The sequence below is a fragment of the Ptychodera flava genome, chromosome 6 (assembly GCF_041260155.1).
Source record: "Ptychodera flava strain L36383 chromosome 6, AS_Pfla_20210202, whole genome shotgun sequence".
NCBI classification, from domain to species: domain Eukaryota; kingdom Metazoa; phylum Hemichordata; class Enteropneusta; family Ptychoderidae; genus Ptychodera; species Ptychodera flava.
This window is the reverse complement of record NC_091933.1, coordinates 1082309-1106038: the sequence shown is the minus strand read 5'-3', so window position 1 is coordinate 1106038 and position 23730 is coordinate 1082309. Positions and strand designations below refer to the sequence as shown.

Below are 23730 nucleotides of genomic sequence, written 5' to 3'. Positions count from 1 at the left end.
TAACTCAAATACAGAAAGGGTAGGAGAGTATATTTGGTCATTTAACTTGGTAAAATTACTTTTAGATAATAAAGAAACTATTAAAAGATGTTAAAACAATGGGAAACTGGAGTTCCCTTGACAGCATCGTAAGGAAAATGACACGTTTTCCCAGTACTAGCTTGATTCTTTGACCCTGCTCACCCCCATAGCCTAAATAGAATAGTCTCACTCACGTCCGCCATTGTTTATTTTCATTCACGGCCACGATGTTTTCATGCTCGAAACATGTAGTTTCTTTTGTTTGAAGCAATTATCCTTTCATTTGTGAAGACTTTTCCTGGTGACTATTACAATTTTCACTGCTATGTTGTTGTTTTCACAAGATTTAGACAGTTTGATACTGGAATATTGAGTTGCCTTTCCATGGATGTAAAAAATAGATGCCTTTCCGTAGGCAATGCATGCCTGTTCACATTACTGTTGATCAGCAGCGTAAGTGAAGTCTTTGTTTCAAGTTTGGGGTTTTTTTTCGACGCTGAAATTTCACCAAAATGTCACTTCTGTATTCAGAGATTGTACAATCAATTTCTTTGGATGTGTAAGTCGATTTTGAAAGCGATAGAAAGATCGAGTGGTGTTGAAAAAAATCGTGCATAAAATTAGCATAAATTAAGCGTCCATGGCAGATAACATGGGGTTGCTCGAGTATAAGCCCCTCCCCTAGTTTTACCGCTGTTTAGTGTTGCCGAACCGGGGGCTTATACTCGGACGAGTACGGTATGTTTATCTCTGGTAAATCATTACTGTAAATAAAATTTACTGTGGTTTGTAGTAAGTGAACTTATTCAGGAAAACAAGTGATTTCATAGCAAGGATGTGACTGTAGACTGAAAGACTCAGCTGTGTATGAATACTTAGGCGATTACGACCCTGATTAGAGTTGGAGTATGCAAATAACTCATACATAACTCATCTTTCAGTCTACTTAGACTACAACACACAGCTCAATCTTTCAGTCTACTCTGACTACAATAAACAGCTCAATCTTTCAGTCTACTTTGACTACAACACACAGCTCAATCTTTCAGTCTACTTTGACTACAGCACACATCTAAATCTTTCAGTCTACTTTGACTACAACACACAGCTTAATCTTTCGGTCTACTTTGACTACAACACACAACTCAATCTTTCAGTCTACTTTGACTACAACACACAATCTTTCAGACTACTTTGACTACAGCACACAGCTCAATCTTTCAGTCTACTTTGACTACAACACACAACCCAATCTTCCAGTCTACTTTGACTACAACACACAACTCAATCTTTCAGTCTACTCTGACTACAACACACAGTTCAATCATTCAGTCGATTTTGACTACAACACACAACTGAATATTTCAGTCTACTTTGACTACAACACACAGTTCAATCTTTCTGTCTACTTTGACTACAACACACAACTCAGTACTTCAGTCTACTTTGACTGCAATAACAAAAGTTCATCAGTTTGGGCCTAGCAGCATTCAAATATTTTATGACCCACCAATTTTGGCTCTATTGGCATGAAGTTTGGTAGAATTCTAGACACTACCTCAAAAAACATGAGTACACATACTTTTAAATTCTCAATGATTTCTGAGATTCAGAAATGAAGTTACACATAAGTGCTCATTTGATATATGAAAATAGGGCTTACTTTAATGAATATCCAAACCATGTGCAAGGGCATAAATATTTAACCCCTCTAAGTTCCATATGTTTTCACTGAATTTGGAATCATCGAAGCATTTGTTATTCCTGGCGCAATAAAACTTGGAACACCGAAGTCCCTATATACATAGGGAAACCGCTGGGAATATCCCTATATCGGCAAGTGATTAGCTGACAGCACTATCTAGTGCATAAGATCATCTTACACTTTGTTTATCAAAACACTGCTGGGTGTCTCATAAAGCAGAAGTCATTCATTTTGCATGACCGATGGTAATTACCCGAGTAAAGCATTGACTTTCTATGAACAAAGTTAAATTGCCTTTGCTTATGTGTATCACCACGTTTTTCTTGGATTGCTGCGGTAAATTTCCATTATTTCCTCTTTTCCTGAAGTTTTGATAACCGTTTTGCACGAATGATTATTAACACGCACTTTCCAATTTGAAACCGCCAAGAATCAACTCGCCCGAAACCAACTCGCCCCGTTGTTTGGGATGTACGCGTTCGTACCGGGTACCGCGTACCTTGTGTTGTAAATTCTATGCACCCTCCGTTGTCGATTTAGTCTGTAAATATCAAGTATGGATGGTAGAATCAAGACTGTCTATGATTTTATCAATTGCAACAAAAATATTTCGATCGATTGACTAACACAACCAAAATTTTAAGCATTTTCTTCAACTTTAAAAAATAAGTCATCACCTTTCTTTGACATCACTGTCTGAGTGCTCTGTCCCATGGCAATAGTCGGTATGAACCGTGCGCTCAGGTTTGCCTCGGTCGTACTGACTGAGAGATGGCTCCTGCTTTAGCTATTTTTTTTCAGTTTCGGAAAAGGCATTTCGGAAAAGATATTCTTTTCATTGCACAGTACAAGTCTAAGTATCTAAATTCGAAGTACGAAACGTCGACGTCACTGGCTGCAGTGGGAGACTAGAAAACACATTTTCAAACTGTGGGTCAAACCAAATTTACTTTCCCAATTGGATATGTTGAGGTCAAAAAAACAAACTTTGCCATTGCGATTAAAAGCTGCAGCATTTCAGCACTCTTTGCAATTGATGATGTGCTTGAAACATTTTTATTTAGACTGTTCTTTTACATCGTACGTTTCTTGAGAATACCATGTGCCCACTTCAACTGGATACCCTTATGAATAATGATATCATCTGTATGACGCACGCAAATAAATGTGACTGAACTATGACTTCTTGTGTCACGTCATCAGGCCGAGAATTGGATAGGCTATACGAGACGACATCGTCTTTGCCTCTGGGGAGAGGTTTTCATAAATAACGCCGAGAAAAGAGGTCTTTCTTTATCTACGGTTTACTATATTCTTCAAAAACACGAAAGCCGTCGATGACAGCTGTAGAGAATATGGCCGACAGTTGAAGATTCCCCGCCATGCCGTGCGCCAGCAGCAACGAGTCGGACTATCCAGGCTCTAGCTTTATTTCAAGTTTATAATCAGCTGATACACTGAAATTGTCCGAAAACCGAAACCTTGTCTGTATTAGTTCTCACAGAATTTCACAACGACATGTCGGATAAAAGAACGTCGAAGCCTTGAAGTTTTACCTGGCAACTTTTTTAGAAACTACATCGGTGCACGGTCGATAAAATACACACAGTACCAATGGTTATTAGACAACTAGCTATTCCTCAGTCACTCTAAGAATATGCAACTACTTTAAACCGGTCGACAAATCGGTTTCTTCGAAACGACATTAGAAATTTAGCGACTTTGAATTTCATTCAAGGAAACACTGTCGGTTTAATGGAAATTGTCAAAGTACATGCTCGATGTAATATGACATCGCGCGATGGATGTAAAACGTGAAAAAGGTTCATCATGTACAACATATAGGAAAGAGACGCACATTGTCAACCTCGACATAAGCTGATCACTTTATAAAAATAGAAGTTGAAAATACAGATTTCATTTCAATGCCGGGCATAAATTACAATTTTTGTGAGAAAGTGGGAATGACAGCATTTATGATGACACGCCTGCACAACGAAATGAAGCCAAACGATATTAAACAATTATACCTCCATCACTGTACCTACCGTTTTCTCTACTGTACTTTTCCTTCATTTTGAGGGAAAGTCTGTCAAAGTCGGTTGCTTCAAGAGGTCCCTTGGTCATTGAAATTTACCACAGCTGCTCATAGGCAAAAGCAATCTAACTTTACTCAAAAGTCAATCCTTTATTGTACCATCGTTCACGCAAAATGAACGGCCTCTGCTATGGTGTTTTGTCTATGAGACACAGCGTGGGCACCCCGCAGTGTTTTCGATAAACAAAGTGCAAGATGATCTGATGCAATAGCGATACCGCTGTTGGCTAATCACTTGCCGATATAGGGATATTGCCAGCGGTTTACCTATGTATATAGGGACTTCGGTGTTCCAAGTTTAATTGCGCCAGACTTCTTTGCACTGCCGTAACATTATGCTGTCTACATAATAGCAAACCACAGATTTCCAGACTAGGTCACATTACTTGCTATAAATGAAAGCACATAAATTCATGTTTTGACTGATATCATACAATTCCCTGAAAACCACTGTTTAGCCATTTTTATCAAATCATCTGTAAATAAACTGTACAAGTTGTGAAGTCTTCATTTAAATGGTTGTGTTTTGTTGTAGCATCCCTCAGAGGTACAAATAACATACTCACCTCCACAACATCTACTGTGTCCCTGACAACACAAAGACAATCAAATCTGGAAAGAATTGGTTCTGTGAGATCCACCTGAAAGCAAACATTCACAACAATCAATTATTACATCAGTAGTTTCATGCTGTATTCCAGGTTACCTTCTCTACCTAAATCATTAAAAAATTGCAAAGTGAATAGAAAAGTCTTAGAAGTTTTACAATGAGGTTCTCCTGCCCTCATCATAAAAGTCTAGCAAAGGTTTTTTAAGCATATTCAATGACCAAGTACTGCCTTACCTTATGATAAGGCGGCAGTAAGATTGACAATTGCTAGTGGAATAGGTGCAAGCCTACATGGATCAAATAAAGGAGTCACAAGCCAAACCTGTAACTATATTTGGCAAAGGAGGGAAGCAAAAATGATTGAAAACACAGAATGCTACCGGTGCTTGCAGGGCTCGAAAATTCTCGCCGCCCGACGCCCGTGACAAGTGAATTTTGAGTCCGGGCAAGTGAAAACAACATTCTCCCAGCCCGACGGACAAGTGAATTTCAATGAGGCCACTGTGTACGTATGCGCTGCCACTCTCTAGTTCTCTGAGTGTACCGCTTAAAGCGCAGTGGTCGTCGCGCTGCGCGTGCGTGATTTTTTGTTGATAAACATAAATTTTTGTAAACATAAGTCTTCTCAACTTCAATAGGAGTGAGATGGGAGCAGTCCCCCACTTTGTTAAGGCCTTTGTAAGACTCAACATCATGCAATAGTAAACTATTAAGATCGGAAACGAACTTCAGTGGTGTATTTCTATCGATAAACTCGTGTAGAGCTACGAACATTGGGACACTACACTCAGCACATTACAACCGCGGCAAAGCAAGTGCATAGGTAACTGATTGTAATACAAACACTAATAGTAATTAATATGTAGTCTAACTTCGCCTTGTTTATCTATACTTTGTCGCTGTCAGTAAGAAATCTCAGCAGGGTGGCGTTAAATGGTACTGTCTTCAGGAAGTCCATGCCAAGTTGATTTCTTATATTTACGTATGGCAAGGAGACTTCTCATATCTAAACCGAGCACCCCGTGGTTTATTAGCTCTTTATCAGTAAAATAAAGATGCCGCTTCTATACTTTAAAGTTTTCCAGTACTTGTTGCTATCGTAGTTTCTGTTTGTATTACAATCAGCTATGCACTGGCTTTGCCGCGGTTGTATGTCGCTGAGTTCACTGCACGCAGACACAGTGAACAAATGGGTTTGATCGCGCGCGTTCACACTGGTTGTACACAATGCTATGTACAGTACAGTGAAAATACATAACTAAAATGATCAACAGTGCCTATATATGTAGACCAGCAACAAGCACAATGCCTAACACAAAAGTTACACTCAAGACCATGATCGGCAAGCCAGAGCAGGACACGGGAGATGTTGTTGGGAGACGGTCACCGCGTTGACGTACACGGATATAGAGAATCCGGTCCCACAACGTACCGGCCCGCGACGACTTGGCCCACAACCAACTGTTGATCACCATGTCTTCTCCTAGTATTACGTGGTAAGAAATAGTAAAATGACAGGAAACAATAGACAAAACGAGCGGGTTTTCGCGGCATTTGGCAGGAAAATTGCACGGCTACACCGTGCATAGACGTATCGAGAGATCCTGTGCCCGGTCCTGTGCACGGTCATGGCATGGATCCAACCCCTATCTGTAGGCATACCGGTGCTGGGCAAACTTCGTTGTTGTACCTCCTGATTGCCGGGTAGGTCTGAATCCTCTTTCAAGTGAGATAACCCCCACATAACAAGAAGACCTATGAAAGGTCCTTCGCTTGACTTGATACCTGTACTCGGAATTCTCGTTTGCACCCCCAAACGGGGTAAACTTTGTAGTTGAGTTGGATTCTCCACAGCCGAGTGTAGCGCGCCATATTAAATCCGGTTTGACACGGACGTTCATACAGACCACGGAACGGACAGATGCAGAGATGCTTCTTGCTGCAGCGGGCATTGCTCTGCGAGCTGTAGATTTCTGTAGTTTGGGTTGTTGTCTTTGTACTCCTGTCGGGCCTCTTGAAATGAAAGCTCTCGTCCTTGCTAGCGATGTCGAAAACTAGAGCCCCCGTCGTTAATAGTCTGTTGGCGTATACATGCGTACACATGCGTACGTCTAGCTCTATGGCTCGAGCGATAACAGTAGCCGAGCCCCATTCAACTGATTCAAGAAAATCATGAGCAAATGTGATGTCAATCCAGCGCGCAATTATTGTTCAATATTCAGCAGATATTTAACTTAGATTAATTGACCTTTTATTTCGTGTTACATTTGGTTAGTTGGTATGCTTGTGACAGATCAGCCGCCATTTTAACAAGCGGCAATATCGCAAACATTACAATCAACCCGTAACATGTGCGGCGTTCTTGATTTGTTTACAACAGAGGGGACCCCTCAGGAGGATGCGCAGCGCGACGACCACTGCGCTTTAAGATATGGCTGGCCGGCCGATAAAATAGCTCTGTTCTACTTGGTTACAAAATAGCAAAATATTGACGTCTTTGCACGGATGTTTTTTTCTTCTGATGAAATCATGCCTCCTCAACAGAAAACTACAGCTTACAATAAAATGTTGTAAGGTGTTGAAACAATTTACCCTCCCTTCCTACAAAGTTGCAATGTATTGAAACACTTTACTCTCCTTTCTACAAAGTTACAAATTCCCTGGTAGGTGAAGCAAACATTGTTGCTGTTTGATTCTGCAATCGCGGTCCCTCAGTCCCTCATAGACGGACCGTGCTACAAAACATCATGGAGGAATGATGAATACACTGAGGCTTGGCTTTGCCTCTGTGAGTCCCGCGTACCGGTCGTCCTTTTTAGTCCAAGTTTTATCTACTTTGCTTGAATCAAAATTTGGCCTGCAATTACTCAGTTTGATAGTAAAAACCATTATTTCAAAGGAAACTTTCACAAACAGAGTCAGAATACAAGGGAAAAGGAGAAAAATTTGAGGTTTTCTGAAAGGTCAAATCTGGGTCATCTTATGTGATGTCATGAATGAAGACCCTTTAAGTACACAATTATGGTTCAAAAGAAACCACCTAGGGAGGTCCAATAGGTACAATCTTATGTGCTTTCCAATTTAATGGCATTTAGCTTGACTGTCAGTTTTAAATTAAATTTTATTAACAGTTATGGCAAAGGGAAATTGTCAACAGTAGTTGCAGTAAGCATATCCATTTCAAATCATCACATTAATATTTCTGCAGAGTCCTCCAGTTTAATGATGTAATAGTGAACATCACTGGACATTTCTTGATGATATCAAAATATCAAATGAAAATGTTCCTGGGCTACAATGTTATCATTATCATTAAAACTATTATTACTCTTTAAAACATTGGGAAATGAATTGAACAATATCAGTGTGTCTTGTTTTAAAGGATACTTATGCTAAAGATGCTATTGAGCCTGCTTGATCACAACTATGACACAACACCACAATACTTGTATACCCTGTCACTATGCTACCGAATGCTTTCTTCTGCATGGAAAATTTGTATTTGTGTGGCTAACAAAATTTACATCATGACTTAAAGAGTGCATAAATGTGCCACATAAGGTAGTAGAGCTTGTAGTGTATATGTATGATAAGTTGTCATACTGTGAACACTAACTCGATGCTGCAGAAGTATTCTGTATCTGTGGTAATACACTTTACATTGCTACCTGATTTTTAGAATTGCCACCTAATTATTTCTTGTGGCAAAAGTTTACCATCAGAAATGAAAAAGTATTTTGATCCCTTCAATGTCATAAAAACACAGATAATTAATGTAATAAAAACTAAACAAATATTTCTTTAATGTAAAAACTATCATGAACATCATACAAAACATCTTGATTTGTAAAATTAGGAACTCCTGAATGCCGAGAAAGCTGTTGCTACACTTGAGATCATAAACTGTTTAAAAGTTGCTCAAAATGGCTACAAGATTTTTTATTTGGCTAAAGAGTTGGCTAATCATTTTGGTGACTTAGGGGAACCCTGCAGTTTATGCACATACCACGTGGTAGCAGTAAACTAAATGATACTGAAAGTTTCATGTGGGCACAATTTGACACAACACCGCTGGCCCATTATATACTTACCCTTAGTGCACTTACCTGACTTGCCTATTAAAACCAGGTACCAGGTCATGATGACACACAATGACAATGTACCGGTGTTGTTTTATTGAAATGCATTACATGTCCCCCAAAAATTTAATTGGTCACCCATTAAGACCTACTATGGGTCACTGTGTCCCCATGCTAGCAAAAGCTGGCTGAAACACTGTGTATGTGTAAGTTACATAAGATATTATTTTTTATACACAGAATAAGGACACAAATTTATCAGTAAGTTACAGCTATTGTTTCTTTACAATGACATTAATAAAACCATACATATTTACTCTTAAAATCATCTGAAATTCAGGGCAAGTGAATTTTTCTTCCGGACAAGTGAAATTGAAAATTCACTTGCCCTATGGCAAGTGAGTTTTAAAAAAAATTTTCGAGCCCTGGCTTGTCGAAATATACAGTGTGCTGAGCAAAGTCTACAATTGTCAAAGAAATTTTATCCTTAGTTATAATGAATCTAAAGAAAGGTATATATCATCCTGTATACAGATGATTATTTTATGATATTATCCCGTTTTTGTGCTAGTTCAAATCTCCCTCACTGACAATGGATAAAAATCTACTGGCTTTGAAACAAAGTGCATAAAACTGTAAAAGGACAATGCATTTTAACAAAGTGGGGATTTCTTTACTCACATTTTCTGCAAATGTGAGGGATGGATTGTATCTGCCTCCGATGGGATTTGAGGCAGCCATGATAGAACATCTTGCTTGCAATGAAGTAACAATACCAGCCTTAGAAATAGAGATACTCTGCTGTTCCATGGCTTCATGTATACTGGTACGGTCAGCATCATTCATCTAAATAGTAAATTAAATTGTATACAAATGTCACCTGACATATGTTATTTATTATATTCAAATATCATCATATTATTATTCAAAATCCAAACAGACAAAAAATGTAAAAATAGTAGGGATAATATTGTCATTTCGCTAAGTCATGTTGTAAACTTGCTAAAAAGCCTTTCAGTTTCCATAAATGCTCATATCATTGACATTGTAAACAAATATTGCCCAAATTTGACGAGCCATTCCAGAGTTTCAGCATTTTGACCTGTCTTTTTTTTATCTCATTTGCATATATTCAACACAAGTAGGTTCATTTGAACAAATTCATATCTCCATCCTATGATGCACATGCACACTAAATATTAAGACAGTAGGTGCTGCAGTTCTCTAGTTTTTGATATGGATGGACCTATATACAGATATACATGCAGACAGACAACAGACATTTTTCTTGTTGGTAAGAATAAGTTCCATTGACATATGCACAAATGGCAAAAAGCTAAATAAGAAAGAAAACTTTCCTGAATATTGGGAATTTCGATAGCCTAGCACTATAAATTTTGTAGTTTTGAAGTAGACTGCCGAAATTCACTTTCCACTCTAAATCCACACAACACGTCATGAAGTACTTACTGAATTTACATTTTCAAATGAGGAAAGAAACTTTATGAAAATGTGAAAACACCTATGTTGTTGAAAGAAAATCATTAAACAGCAAAGCATACTGTCTTTACCTTATCAAATTCATCTATGAGACAGACCCCTTTATCAGCAAGTACAAGGGCTCCAGCTTCCAACGTCCATTCCCTGGACACAGGATTTCTTTCAACATATGCAGTGAGACCGACAGCTGATGCCCCTTGTCCAGTTGTAAAGACAGCTCTAGGTGCAGTTTTCTCCACATACTTCAAGAACTGAGACTTGGCTGTTCCTGGATCACCACAGATCAGCACATTGATATCACCTCGAACTTTGTGTTTCTGTCCTGTAAAATCAAGGGAAAAAGGGCACACACCTTTTGAATATAATTTGACTATGTGCCAGCACCAACATCTACAGTTCAAGGACATCATCATGTACATTAAATATCTTTCACTTTCCAGCATGTAGCATTGCATAAAAAGCTCACTTTATGTCGTACACATACCTGGGTTTTTCGGTTCTCCACCGAATAAAGCCAAGGCTAGAGCCCGCTTTATGTCTTCATGGCCATAAATTGATGGCGCGATACTTGCAAAGACCTTGAAAATATAGGAAATTAACTTCTTGAATATGATAACTTTTGGAATGTACTATATCATGTGAATAAAGTAAATGCAACTTGTTAGCTGAAAATATACATGTAAAAGTAGTTTTTTCCGGTTATGAAAATTTTAATGGAGTCTTTGTTATTGTCTCTAACAATGTGATGCCTAAAAGCCAATATTTGAAGCAAGTGTAGCAACCTAAATACATTTGGTAACTCAGATAGAGCACTTCATGGTATCTCTGTGAAATCAGATCTAAATTACAACTATACTCACTCTTTCACTAATTCTTTCATCTTTAGAAAGAGCAACAATTGTTTTCACGTCTTCATCAGTAAGACTGCCCACTGCCATTTTGTCATCTTTTCTTGTTATGTGGTTGGCTTCAATAACTGTTGCAAACACTGGGAATCCATTTGACGTGTTAAGAGAGCCATCGTAGTTATTGTGGTAAATGCCAGTCAACTCCTGATAAAGAATGAATCGAGCCATCATCAATGGCACTGCTGTCTGCTGGATCATTTACAATGAAATGAATCAAATCTATTACCTTATGACAAATATACATGCACTTGATCTATCTAGAGACACATGGTATTGGTATCGACAAAGGTGGGATTGAACAGCAACTATCTAGTCATAGTCATGTAGATACAGCAAAGTATTGGTTCATTGATAGGTGATTCTTATAACATTAGTATCCAAGTAAATTCACTGTCAAACAAACTGTACCACAAACCATATATGTATTTCATTAATACTGCCGATATATGATCCAGAGAAACTTCTTTATTGTACACATCCTATTCATCAACTATTTTGAAACACAATAAGAATGAGTGTAGAAGTGTACAGGACTTTAAAACATTCTTTAAAGGTATACTGTCACCTGTTCCAATTATGCCACATTTACCATGGAAAGAGAAAATGCAGCCAATCACAGATTTTAGGCGGGTGGCCGCCTTTTAAAAACAGCGCCCTCACATGGACATTTTGAATACAAAGGAACGCCTCTTTTACTATATATGGGCATATTTAGATTACAGGTGACTGTATACCTTTAATAAACCTACAGTCACTCACCAGCTCATCACCTGGTTTACAACAATCAACAAGATCAGCCAAGAGGATAGCGTCTTTGGATCGAGGCAGACGACCTGCAGCAACTTTACCAGGGCTTTCCTGTATGGTTATTCGCTGATAATTCTGATACACTGTCTGTAAAAATGCAGGAAATCCAATTTTTAGTACAGAATAAATGATTGAGAACGAAAAGAAACATTCTTCATGACACCAAAAGGCAGCAAATCACAAGTCAGTCTTTGCTGACTTAGACACTGATGAAGAGACACTTTTCACAGAACAACCTCCTTATACAAAGTCAAATGCAAACATATTGCTGCAGTTTGTAATTTACGTGAGTTTTGAACCTACTCATGTAATGGATTTGAAAAACCAAAAAATGAATGTTTCTAAAAGAAATTGAAAACTTACTTGTTCCATATTAATTTCAAATGGACCTGTTGATTGACATTCAGGACATGATCCTGGTTTAACTTCTTGATTTTGATTTTGGTAGAAGGGCCCCAGAATGAAGTTACACTTCATACAGTCATACTTGATCATATTCAGCTGTGGTAAGATCCCAGTAGAACTGGTAACTACACCACTGGTACGAATCAACTGATTCAAATGTAGTTGTCTGAGAAATAAAAACAATGGAGGCTTTGCTAGTTACATGTAAATAAGACTTTAAAATCTGGATAAATGAGTTATTTGAATGAACCTAGCACTACCTTATATTTATAATATTAACAGTATTTTCTTTAGGGCACACACTTGTGAACTTTCCCACCTACTATACTTCAAAAAAGACTCAAGAGGCAGCACTTGCCAATATCATTTGAGCCACTTGTTGTTTTACACAGCAAATATTGACGATAGAAAAAAGTTGATGCATGGAAAAACAGATGGCTTGCACTTCTAAGAGAAACTACAGGGACACTAAAGGTAGGTGTTGAACAATTTGTAAGTTCTCTTCAGATGCAAGCAATTTATTTCACCATAGGCTTGGTTTGGTTCGCAACAAGATGGCTTCCAACAGGATTTGATTGAAAATCATCAAATTCTTTCTTGCGCTGTTGATAATACTATTCAGTTGATTACTGATGCGTATGTACTTTAATCTGATAGGGTGCTCAAAAATATTCAGCAAACGTAAGAGATTCTCTCTCCTTAGAGTTTAAAGGGACAAAGTCGCCCATTTTTCATGAATTTTCTTTGATACGAGATACAACTTATATTGTTTGACATGTTGAAAGATACTGAATAAATGGGTGACCATGCATATATTCCACCCAGGTATTAGACAAACAAGTCATCGTTGATGACACAGTCCCCACTTGTTAATGGGTACTTTGATTACATGTCCTCAGAGAGGATAGAGTCCTCTTCATTAATTAGGTCTGTGATAAAATACTTTGATACAGATTGCACTCAATGGCCAAGAATGAGTTCTATGGTGATTAAAACATAAAACCAAAGTAGGCCACATCCTAAAGTTCATAAAATGAGTCTACTAGGAATTAATCAACAGGATGTTGCAAAACATTTTTGCATATAATCCTAACACTTAACAGATTATCACTTGTACCATATTTCATAAAGTTTGATGCAGTATTTACAACATATATACATGTATAAATAAGTCAATGTCCTTGTACCAACTTTGAATAAATTTGCTTGATACATGTCTGAGTTATGGTTCTGGACATGAAAAAATCGGAAAAAATGGCCACACGGCAGCCATATTGGATTGTATCACAAAACAAATCAATGTGCATATGTATGACATAGGTCGATGTCCCTGTATGAAGTTTAAATAAAATCGGTGAATAAAATCAGTTGAGACGTGCCCAAGTTTTGGCTAAGGACACGAAAAAATTGTAACCAATATGGCTGCCATACAGCCATATTGGATCATATCACAAAACAAATTCACGTGCATATCTATGACATTGGTCAATGTCCTTGTACCAACTTTGAATAAAATCGGTTGAGATATGCCTGACTTATGGCTCTGTACATGAAAAAATCGTTACAAAATGGCCGCCTGGCGGCCATATTGGATCGTATCACAAAACAAATTGACGTGCATATCTATGACATTGTTCAATGTCCTTGTACCAACTTTGAATAAAATCGGTTGAGATATGCCTGACTTATGGCTCTGTACATGAAAAAATCGTTACAAAATGGCCGCCTGGCGGCCATATTGGATCATATCACAAAAAAAATCAATGTACATATCTATGACATTGGTCAATGTCCTTGTAATAACTTTGAATAAAATCGGTTGAAATATGTCTGAGTTATGGCTCTGTACATGAAAAAATCGTTGGAAAATGGCCGCTTGGCGGCCATATTGGATCGTATCACAAAACAAATTGACGTACATATCTATGACATTGGTCAATGTCCTTGTACTAACTTTGAATAAAATCAGTTGAAACGTGTCTGAGTTATGGCTCTGTACATGAAAAAATTGTTACAAAATGGCCGCCTGGCGGCCATATTGGATCGTATCACAAAACAAATTGACGTGCACATCTATGACATTGGTCAATGTCCTTGTACCAACTTTGAATAAAATCGGTTGAAACGTGTCTGAGTTATGGCTCTGTACATGAAAAAATCGTGATAACATGGCTGCCTGGCGGCCATATTGGATCGTATCACAAAACAAATTGACGTGCATCTGTATGACATATGAAGTAATTCTTGTACCAAGTTTGAATGAAATCGCTCCTTGCATCTCTGAGATATCTGCGTGAACGGACGGACGCACGCACACACGCACGCACGCACGCACGCATGGACGCACACACGCACGGACACGACCAAACCTATAAGTCCCCCCGGACGGTGTCCGTGGGGACTAATTAAGGTAGTGACTCAGGTTCGTGGACAAATATTTTCAATCAAAAGTTTCACATAAAAAACGGGGTCTCACACCAATATGTGGTACATTTTCTGTTAGGTCTATATTTGAAGAAGGTAAAAATTTTGTTTAGTTGTCAAAACATGCATTCGTATGTTTGTTTAAGTCAAAAACGTGTGATTTTGAGTTTTTTCACTTAAAAAAGTATACCACTAAGTGATGGGTTAACGGCACTAGACAGCTGGATATACTTGGGGGGAAAGACCGTGTTTTGGATTTTTGAAATTTGCTTTTGTTTCTGCACAGTGAGCCTTCGAAATGTGAACTGTCGGATTTTTGCATAAATTAACAGCTTTTGTTCACGTTTGTTAAGTTATCATCCCTTCAGGGAGGTTTATCATAAATCTAAAACAGGGTTTTTCAGGTCTAATCATGAAGTGTTAGCATGCAAAAAAAAATTGGGGAAATCCGCCCACGCGTCACCGACTTACACTCATTTGAAGGTGTGCATACATAGCAACAATCGGAACTGAGAAAATCGACGATTTGTGTAAACGTCCCATTTTTCACACAAAATCGCCGAAAAAGTCAGATTTTTGTGTGCTTAAAAAAAATTCATTCGATCTGGGTCTAGATTAAATATTGGGCATCAGATTGGAGAATTTCTGACAAGTCCTGAACACTAGTTCGCCTAAAAATGATGAAAATTGTGCGTAGAAACATGAGGCTTTTCAGCGTAAGCGGTGGGTACTATTTACACGATAAACAATAGAAAGATCATTTACGGCATAATCTGTTCGTCAAATACGTATCTAGCTTATTATTATATTAACTGTACACTGTTTGGTAACGGTTAGAGTCTGGTTACAAGACTAGAAAAGTTTCAAAAAATACAGCCAGAATGGTTTAGAGGTCTGCGTTCTGCCGACGACACGCGTTCGCTTGCTCGCAAGCGCTCGACTTCCGGTCTCATAGCCCGTAATTTATGCACGTACCAAGTGTGAAATGGTTGTCAAGTTCATTTAAGCGCCGATTTTTGTGCCTATAGTACAGGACGTCACTTGCTTGTTTGCTTTCGAAGATGAGACGACCAACTCTCGATGCTCTAAAAAATTCTGTAGTTGAAAAGTTCAAGGAATGCGAGTAAGTCGCACTTGTTTTTGTAGTTTTCACATGTGATCTGCTGCAGTCTTTTTGTTCACCACCAGGAATGATACCGGGTTTTTTGTGCGCTATTTCGCTTTCTACTGTGACATGTACTATTATCGTCCCGGGTATGAAACCAAAATCAACTTCAGTTACACGTAAAAGCGCTTCTTCATGACTTAAAATAAACGACTGAGGCGATACTCGACAGATTCACTGATTGTAAAACTGAAACGGCGACGTGTCGTGACACCCAGCGACACTCTCTTGACCACAGAGATAGACCGGCACCGATCATGAAGTGACATTTCGCGTACGATGCTGTGCTCTAGACCGACATAACAGTGTCGGATTGACAATTTAACAAGTCATCGTTGATGACACAGTCCCCACTTGTTAATGGGTACTTTGATTACAGGTCCTCCGAGAGGATAGAGTCATCTTCATTAATTAGGTCTGTGATAAAAATACTGCGATACAGATGGTGCTCAATGGCCAAGAATGAGTTTCATGGTGATGAAAACATAAAACCAAAGTAGGCAACCATCCTAAAGTTCATAAAATGAGTCAACTAGGAATTAATCAACAGGATGTTGTAAAACACTTTTGCATACAATCCTAACACTTAACAGATTATCACTGTTACCATATTTCTTGAAGCAGTATTTACAACACTATGAGATCAATATCTGTATCAAGGTTCATCAAATTTGACGTTGTATTAATTTGTGGCTATATCACTCTAATTAGGAAAGTTCATTACTTATGCAATTAAAAATTAATGAAAATGACACTGATAAATGTCTTTTTCAATGTTAAAGCAATGTGAGCTTAACATCTGTACAAAATTTCATGAATTTGATGCAGTATTTCTTGACATATCAGCCTACTTACGAAACTTCAATAATTGACATGTTACTGCTACATGACGTGAAATAAATTGACGAGCATATGTATGAAATAGGTCAATGTCCTTGTACCAACTTTGAATGATACTGGTGGAAATATGTCTGAGTTATGGCTCTGTACATTCGAAAATTGTAACAAAATCACAGCAATGCAGCGATATTTGATCTTACTGTTTAAAAAATCAACATGTATATGTATAACATAAGTCAAAGTCCATGTACCAACTTCGAATAAGATCAGTTGAGACTTGCCAGAGTTATGGCTCTCGACATGAAACAACCATAACAAAATTGCTACCATGTGGCCATATTGGACCATCTCGTGAAACAAATCGACATACATATGTATAAATAAGTCAATGTCCTTGTACCAACAAGTCTGAGTTATGGTTCCGGACATGAAAAATTCAGGAAAAAAAATGGCACCACTGCGGCCATATTGGATTGTATCACAAAACAAATCAATGTGCATATGTATGACATAGGTCAATGTCCTTGTACTATGTTTCAATAAAATCCGTGAATAAAATCAGTTGAGATGTGCCCAAGTTTTGGCTAAGGACATGAAAAAATTGTAACAAAATGGCTGCCATGCAGCCATATTGGATCATATCATGAAGCAAATTGACCTACATATGTATGACATAGGTTAATGTCCTTGTACCAACTTTGAATAAAATCGGTTGAGATATACCTGAGAATTATGGCTCTGTACATGAAAAAATCGTAACAAAATGGCCGCACGGCAGCCATATTGGATCGTATCACATAACAAATTGACATGCATATGTATGACATTAGTCAATCTCCTTGTACCAACTTTGAATAAATTCGCTTGATACATGTCTGAGTATTATGGCTCTGTACATGAAAGCATCGTAATAAAATGGCTGCCTAGCAGCCATATTTGATCGTATCACAAAACAAATCGATGTACATATGTATGACATGGGTCAATGTCCTTGTACCAACTTTGAATAAAATGGGTTGAGATATGCCTGAGTTATGGCTCCTTACATGAAAAAATTGTAATAAAATGGCCGCCTGGTGGCCATATTAGATCGTATCACCATAAAAATCAATGTGCCTATCTATGACATTGGTCAATGTCCTTGTACCAACTTTGAATAAAATCGGTCGAAACATGTCTGAGTTATGGCTCTGTACATGAAAAAAATTGTAATAATATGGCCGCCTGGCAGCCATATTGGATCGTATCACAAAACAAATCGATGTACATATCTATGACATTGGTCAATGTCCTTGTACCAACTTTGAATAAAATCGGTTGAAACATGTCTGAGTTATGGCTCTATACATGAAAAAATCGTAATATTGGATCGTATCACAAAACAAATCGATGTACATATCAATGATGTTGGTCAATGTCCTTGTACCAACTTTGAATAAAATCGGTTGAAACATGTCTGAGTTATGGCTCTTTACATGAAAAAATCGTAATAAAATGGCCGCCTGGCGGCCATATTGGATTGTATCACAAAAAAAATCAATGTACATATCTATGACATTGGTCAATGATCTTGTACCAACTTTGAATAAAATCGGTTGAAACATGTCTGAGTTATGGCTCTTTACATGAAAAAATTGTAATAAAATGGCCGCCTGGCGGCCATATTGGATCATATCACAAAACAAATCGACGTGCATCTGTATGACATATGAAGTAATCCTTGTACCAAGTTTGAATGAAATCGCTTTTTGCATCTCTGAGATATCTGCGTGAACGGACGGACGCACGGACGGACGCACACACGGACATGACCAAACCTATAAGTCCCCCCGGTTGGTGTCCGTGGGGACTAAAAACTAAGTCCAAAATATGGGTTGCTGTTTTAGAACCACATTTTCCAGTGAAGATTAAATAGAGTCTCTTTGGCCCCCGTTTACGTTCTCTACACCGCTTATACTGCCGGCTGTCATCAGCCATGTTGGAATTGCGTCTCTTATGAAGACGTGCGCGCATGCGCATCATAGTGCATAAAAATTTACATAATCTCCTTCAAGGTATAACGATAATGCTGACAGTAATCCGGACCGTTAAAACAAAAAGAAAATAATAACTCGCGCAGTGGTTAGAAGGCCGTGTTTTCACTAAAATTTCAGACATTTCCCAGTACAATGTTACCTCACTATTTTCTCTAATACAAAGATCATATTTCAGGGGTTCAGAATATGAAATAATCACAAAATCGCTAAAATTGACAAACGAACCTGAGTCACTACCTTAACCCTTTGCGCCCCATTGCAACAATGTTGCAACATTTTTGCAGAGCCCAGCTGAAAATTTGCATACCGGGGTCCCCAAATCCCAAAACTTTCACTCAGTGAACACCTCAGTGGAAATACAGTGAACGTTTTTTTTTTTTAACTTCGCTGTAAATTTCTTGGTCGGTGTTTTTATGAAATGATTTCTTTTACAGGCAGGAAGAACTTGAAAAATAAAAATAAAATGATTTTCTTATGATAAATATCGCTGTTGTTTTTTTTTTAAGTGTGACAGAAATGACTTAGTTGAATAGTTAGAAAATTGTTGAACGTAATGAAACTTTCGTGTGTAAAATTTAAATTTAAACACCTTATCAAAATAAACAATCTGGACCAAAGGCTAAACTTATTATGTTATATCTCGGTAACGTAGTTCAATTTTATAATGAATTCTACACTCTGAATTTCTTACCTGAGGCAGTGTGGCACGTCGGTTACCCTGACGGCAAAGTACTATTTAAAATTTTCTAAGACTTCAGAAACAAGCAAATGTCACGAACGTTCATGAACGCAAAAGTTTTGGCGACAAAAATAGCCAACGTTTTAAAGTCATTTGAAAGTATAAACGTTTCGAAGCAATAATATATATACAGTACATATCTCCGTGTGAAATCTAGACGGGGTTCCCCTTCAAGGTCATCAGAGTTCACGTAGACGTTGTTTTGTCTTCATACCGGAAGTCACTCAACGCCGCAAAATTGACGCATGGTACTCCAAGAAACACTCGTTCTTACACAGATGGACGTTGCACTGCTTACATCCCCAAGTTGTTTCAACAGGGTAGCCCTTTGGTGTTTTCTTGCCAGTCTTGTTGTATTGCCGACAACATTTCTTCTTATGCTTCGCGTTCGGAGAGAGTACTTCGCAGATGTGGTTCGTGATGTTGTCGGCGTTGATGCTATTCTCGACTTCTGTGACTTGACTTTGCGGCCCGCGCTTCCGACGACTTGTAAAACCGCCAATCAGCTGACTTGCTAGATCAAGGCGATAATCTTTCTGCCGATATCTTCGTCGAGGGTTTGGTGAATGTGCAATGCTGTACAATATAAAGGCGTTGATGATCATCCGATCGACAAAACCCAGAACAAGTACTTCCAAAACTTCATGTACTTGTTGTTGATCGGGTAGTACGAAGCCATCTGGTCGCTCAAATCTACGCCGCCCATGTACTTATTGTACTCCCTCACCACTGTTGGGACGAATATCTCCTTCCCCTTCCTCTGAACTTCCAGGCCGCCAGGATTGCAGTTGGAACTAAGCAGGGTCACATCACGCTTGTCGTGCCACAAAGTAGCTGTGATTTCACAGCTTGCTCGGTAGACGTAGTCACCTGGTTTCAGCTTCGTCGCTGGCTTTGACACTGCAGCCAGAAGTCCTTTACTGTTCTTGCAAACTGTGCTGCAAACGTATGTTTGCCTGTTCAACAAGTCGACAGCAAGGCAAAGGGAACTGAAGAAATTATCATAGTAAATATGATGTCCTAATCCACAATATCTGCTGGTCAGATCAACAACGACACTGTAGCCAAGACAATGTTGCGTGTGCTCTCCCTTTCCAGCGTACGGGATCATATCGAAGGTATAACCAGTGCGTGGACATGCAGCTGACCAGATTTTAAATCCCCACTTCACAGGCTTCGCTGGCATATACTGAATCATCGGTGATCGCCCGGCGAATTTACACATAGCTTCGTCGATGGAAATTTCTCTGAAAGGGATGAACTTCGTGGGAAATTTAGAACGAAGTTGATCGATCATCGGCCGAACTTTGTACATCCGATCTCTGCCTGGGTCTTGTCGGTCGGGTTCGCCGTACGGATCGTTGACATGAAAATACTGGTTCAACTTCAGAAAACGATTTCGGGACATGACTTTCGCTATCCCCGGTACATGAAGACGGTCGTCTGTTGACCAGTAGTCGCGTATTTCGGGCAATGAGTGAATACCCATCAAACTGAGAACACCAATATACGCTTTCATCTCATTTCTGTCAACCGGACTCCACTCAGTGTCGACTTTCTGTGAAAGATCCTGTCTGAACTGCGCGTATTTGTTGGTTTCGCGGACGAGATTATCGAGAAAGTCGTCTGTCATGAACAGTTGGAAAAAATCCAACTGATCACCCGTACACCCCAGATTGTGAAATGGGCCAGATTCGTCGCCGTTGAAAGGAAATAAAGTTATTTCGTCACTTGAAGTTTCTGACCACTCCAGATCGGCTACAGTAACGTCGTCTGCATGTAGATCTTCGATCAAACGCTGGGCGAGTTCAGCAGGATCGATGTCACTCGCGCTGCCATTTTCCTGTCGATATGTTTCCCTCGCAATCTCCACTCGCAGTTGTTGTTCAGATATTTCCTCTGTTGTGAAACCTTCAAAATCGCTGTCGGAATCAGAGTCCCCAAAGAAAATGTCCCAAACGGTGTTGTTTCTCACTTCCGGGGTTGACATATCAAAACAAACTTTAAATAAATGAATATTTAAATCTGTAGAGTTTTCCCACGGTGCGGGGTCTCGTCACTCAAAGAAAAGTTCAGGTCGTCTGTGTGTGTAGGGCGGGAAAAAATCTTTTATGCATGAAGGGGGCGGGAAAATGTATTCATGTATGTGTGATGTCGTAGGCAAGATGTTGTTAAACGTCATTGAGGCATGTGTAGTCGTCACGACAAAAACTAACGATGTAATCAATCCTTGTTTACTAATTAAAAATGCAGGCCTATTGAGGCCGTAACGGGATCACTGTACTGCGTTTACACCGGCCGTGTCAGGCCTAACCGGGCGTACGTGAATACAATTAGTGGGGCCGTCTCAGGCCAAATCGGAGCGCAAAGGGTTAAATGAAACCAACGTGAAAATGAATTAATGGTCATGACCATTAATTCATTTTCGCGATGGTTTCATGTATCGTGTCTAAAACTGGGGTCGAATATATGCATGGTCACCCATTAATTCAGTATCTTTCAACATGTTAAACAATATAAGTTGTATCTCATATCAAACAAAATTCATGAAAAATGGGCGACTTTGTCCCTTTAATTCATATACTTCTCAATCCATTTGCCTACCTCAATGACCTGAGTTCTTCCACAAGAGGTAACTCAGCAATGCGTACATGAATCTCCTTAGCAATTCTGTCATATTGGGGAAACATAGACAACACAACTTCCTTTGCAGCTTCATCAAATATCTTCAATGTTTCTGCTGGTGCCTCTGGCAAAAAGTACGCCAGAACTTGTTCCTCTGATGCCAACATGTTGTAATCAACCACAAGACTTTCCTTGTTGTCTGAAATCATTAACAAAGGAATGTTGTTTGACAACCACTTTGTCAATGTCATGAAACTGCAATTTATTCTTTGCATGTAAATACAGCATTGTGAACTAAATGTATAACCCGTTCACATTAGAAGGATAAGTGACGGATGTCTGACAGCTAAACAACTTACATTATGAAAGGACACTTAGCATTCATAAAACCTTTATGTGAACATATTGCTCATCAAATGTTATTTCAAAAATTTTCAAATATGCAAATATTCAGATATGCAAATGAGCTTTCAACATTTTATACATTAAAACAATTAAGTATTGCCACCAATTCAATTATACAAGGATGAAATTTGTTACTGACAAGATATAAGATGTTTCTATTGCATACAAATCATTTTGTCTCTCACTTTTGCATTTACACAGAAAAAACAAAAATCCGCACAAAAAAAATTAATGCAAAATCCATCGCCTGGATTTACTTTCACTAGCTGGTTGAATGGTAGCAGAATGTTGTTGAGAGAGACTGATAGATATGAGATAGAAGACTAGTTAGTGCCTGGCACTGTCTGCAACTAGGTGGAAGTTCTCAAAGTTCATGAAATTTTGCCCAAGTTTGGGACAGTACTTGAAGCCTGCAATACCTTGTCTTTCCTTCCCGTAACATGGAATATTTTTTTTCTTTAAGAGATGTGGCTATTTTAATGCATTAATATAAATATCAGGATTACACTAATTTGAGAGAATGAAGGAAACATGACAGTGAGCCATCTCAATTGGGTATGTAAGGGTGTCTGCAAATCTAAATTACCTTACTATAACATGGGTCTCTACCTCATTTCTGTTTATGTTTCACAGGAACGAGTAAAGCCAAGGTGCTATAGATGGCATGTGAAAGTAAATAAATTTGTCACAATTGACCATGTTATTCACAATATTGCATATCAACAAAATAATTTAAGGTAACCTTCCCCTTTAAAATCAGAATTTCTCTTCTGATGAATCATTGTTGAGAATGCAAGTTTTTACTTACTTTCACACATTTGTCGGATCTTTTCTCTGTACAAATTATGTCCCTTCTGATCAACGAAAGACCTAAGGAAGTTCTTGAACCTGTTGTAGATTTCAAGCCTCGGTGCTGCCATGGAAACCCATTCTCTAACAGAGTTACCTTTCATGTCTTCTAAATTTTCAATGCTTTCAATCATCTGCAATGAAAAATTGTTTTCCTTAACAGCAGTCTATTATGTCTATGTAATATGAGTCATGCAATGCACTCATTAAGGTAGAATGCGCCTTGGGGACACATATTGAGACTCCAAAACTTTTACAATGCTTTTCTGATCTACCACTTGTGGTGACTCATTTTAAAGCTCTCGGAGTGTTCATAATTCGTTATTCAGAATACATTTTCACTGTCTTAGTTTTTTAAAAATCGAAAATTTTACTTTTCCCCTAGATTTAACACTGGGATGGCAGCCATTTTGAATTTAAAATATCGGTAAATGTCAGGTAATTTCTTTCTCTAATACCAAATTTGCTTGGTGACCTGTGATTTTTACTTTTGATTTGGTAAGAGACTGGTTGA

The 23730-nt window shown here is 38.5% G+C and overlaps 1 protein-coding gene and 1 pseudogene across 1 annotated transcript in view; both read right to left on the bottom strand.

The window, feature by feature from the left end:
• LOC139134545 (DNA replication licensing factor mcm2-like) overlaps positions 1–23730 on the bottom strand; it is a 38779-nt gene that overhangs the window by 8211 nt on the left and 6838 nt on the right. Inside the window, exons 5-13 of the mRNA XM_070701425.1 lie at positions 23176–23350; positions 21942–22161; positions 12092–12299; positions 11681–11815; positions 10874–11065; positions 10498–10591; positions 10085–10335; positions 9195–9359; positions 4391–4465 (exon numbers count right to left, since the gene is read on the bottom strand). Coding sequence (XP_070557526.1) covers positions 4391–4465; positions 9195–9359; positions 10085–10335; positions 10498–10591; positions 10874–11065; positions 11681–11815; positions 12092–12299; positions 21942–22161; positions 23176–23350 — 1515 coding nt within the window. The remainder of the gene's footprint in view (positions 1–4390; positions 4466–9194; positions 9360–10084; positions 10336–10497; positions 10592–10873; positions 11066–11680; positions 11816–12091; positions 12300–21941; positions 22162–23175; positions 23351–23730) is intronic.
• Positions 19444–21417, bottom strand: LOC139134546 (piggyBac transposable element-derived protein 4-like; annotated as a pseudogene).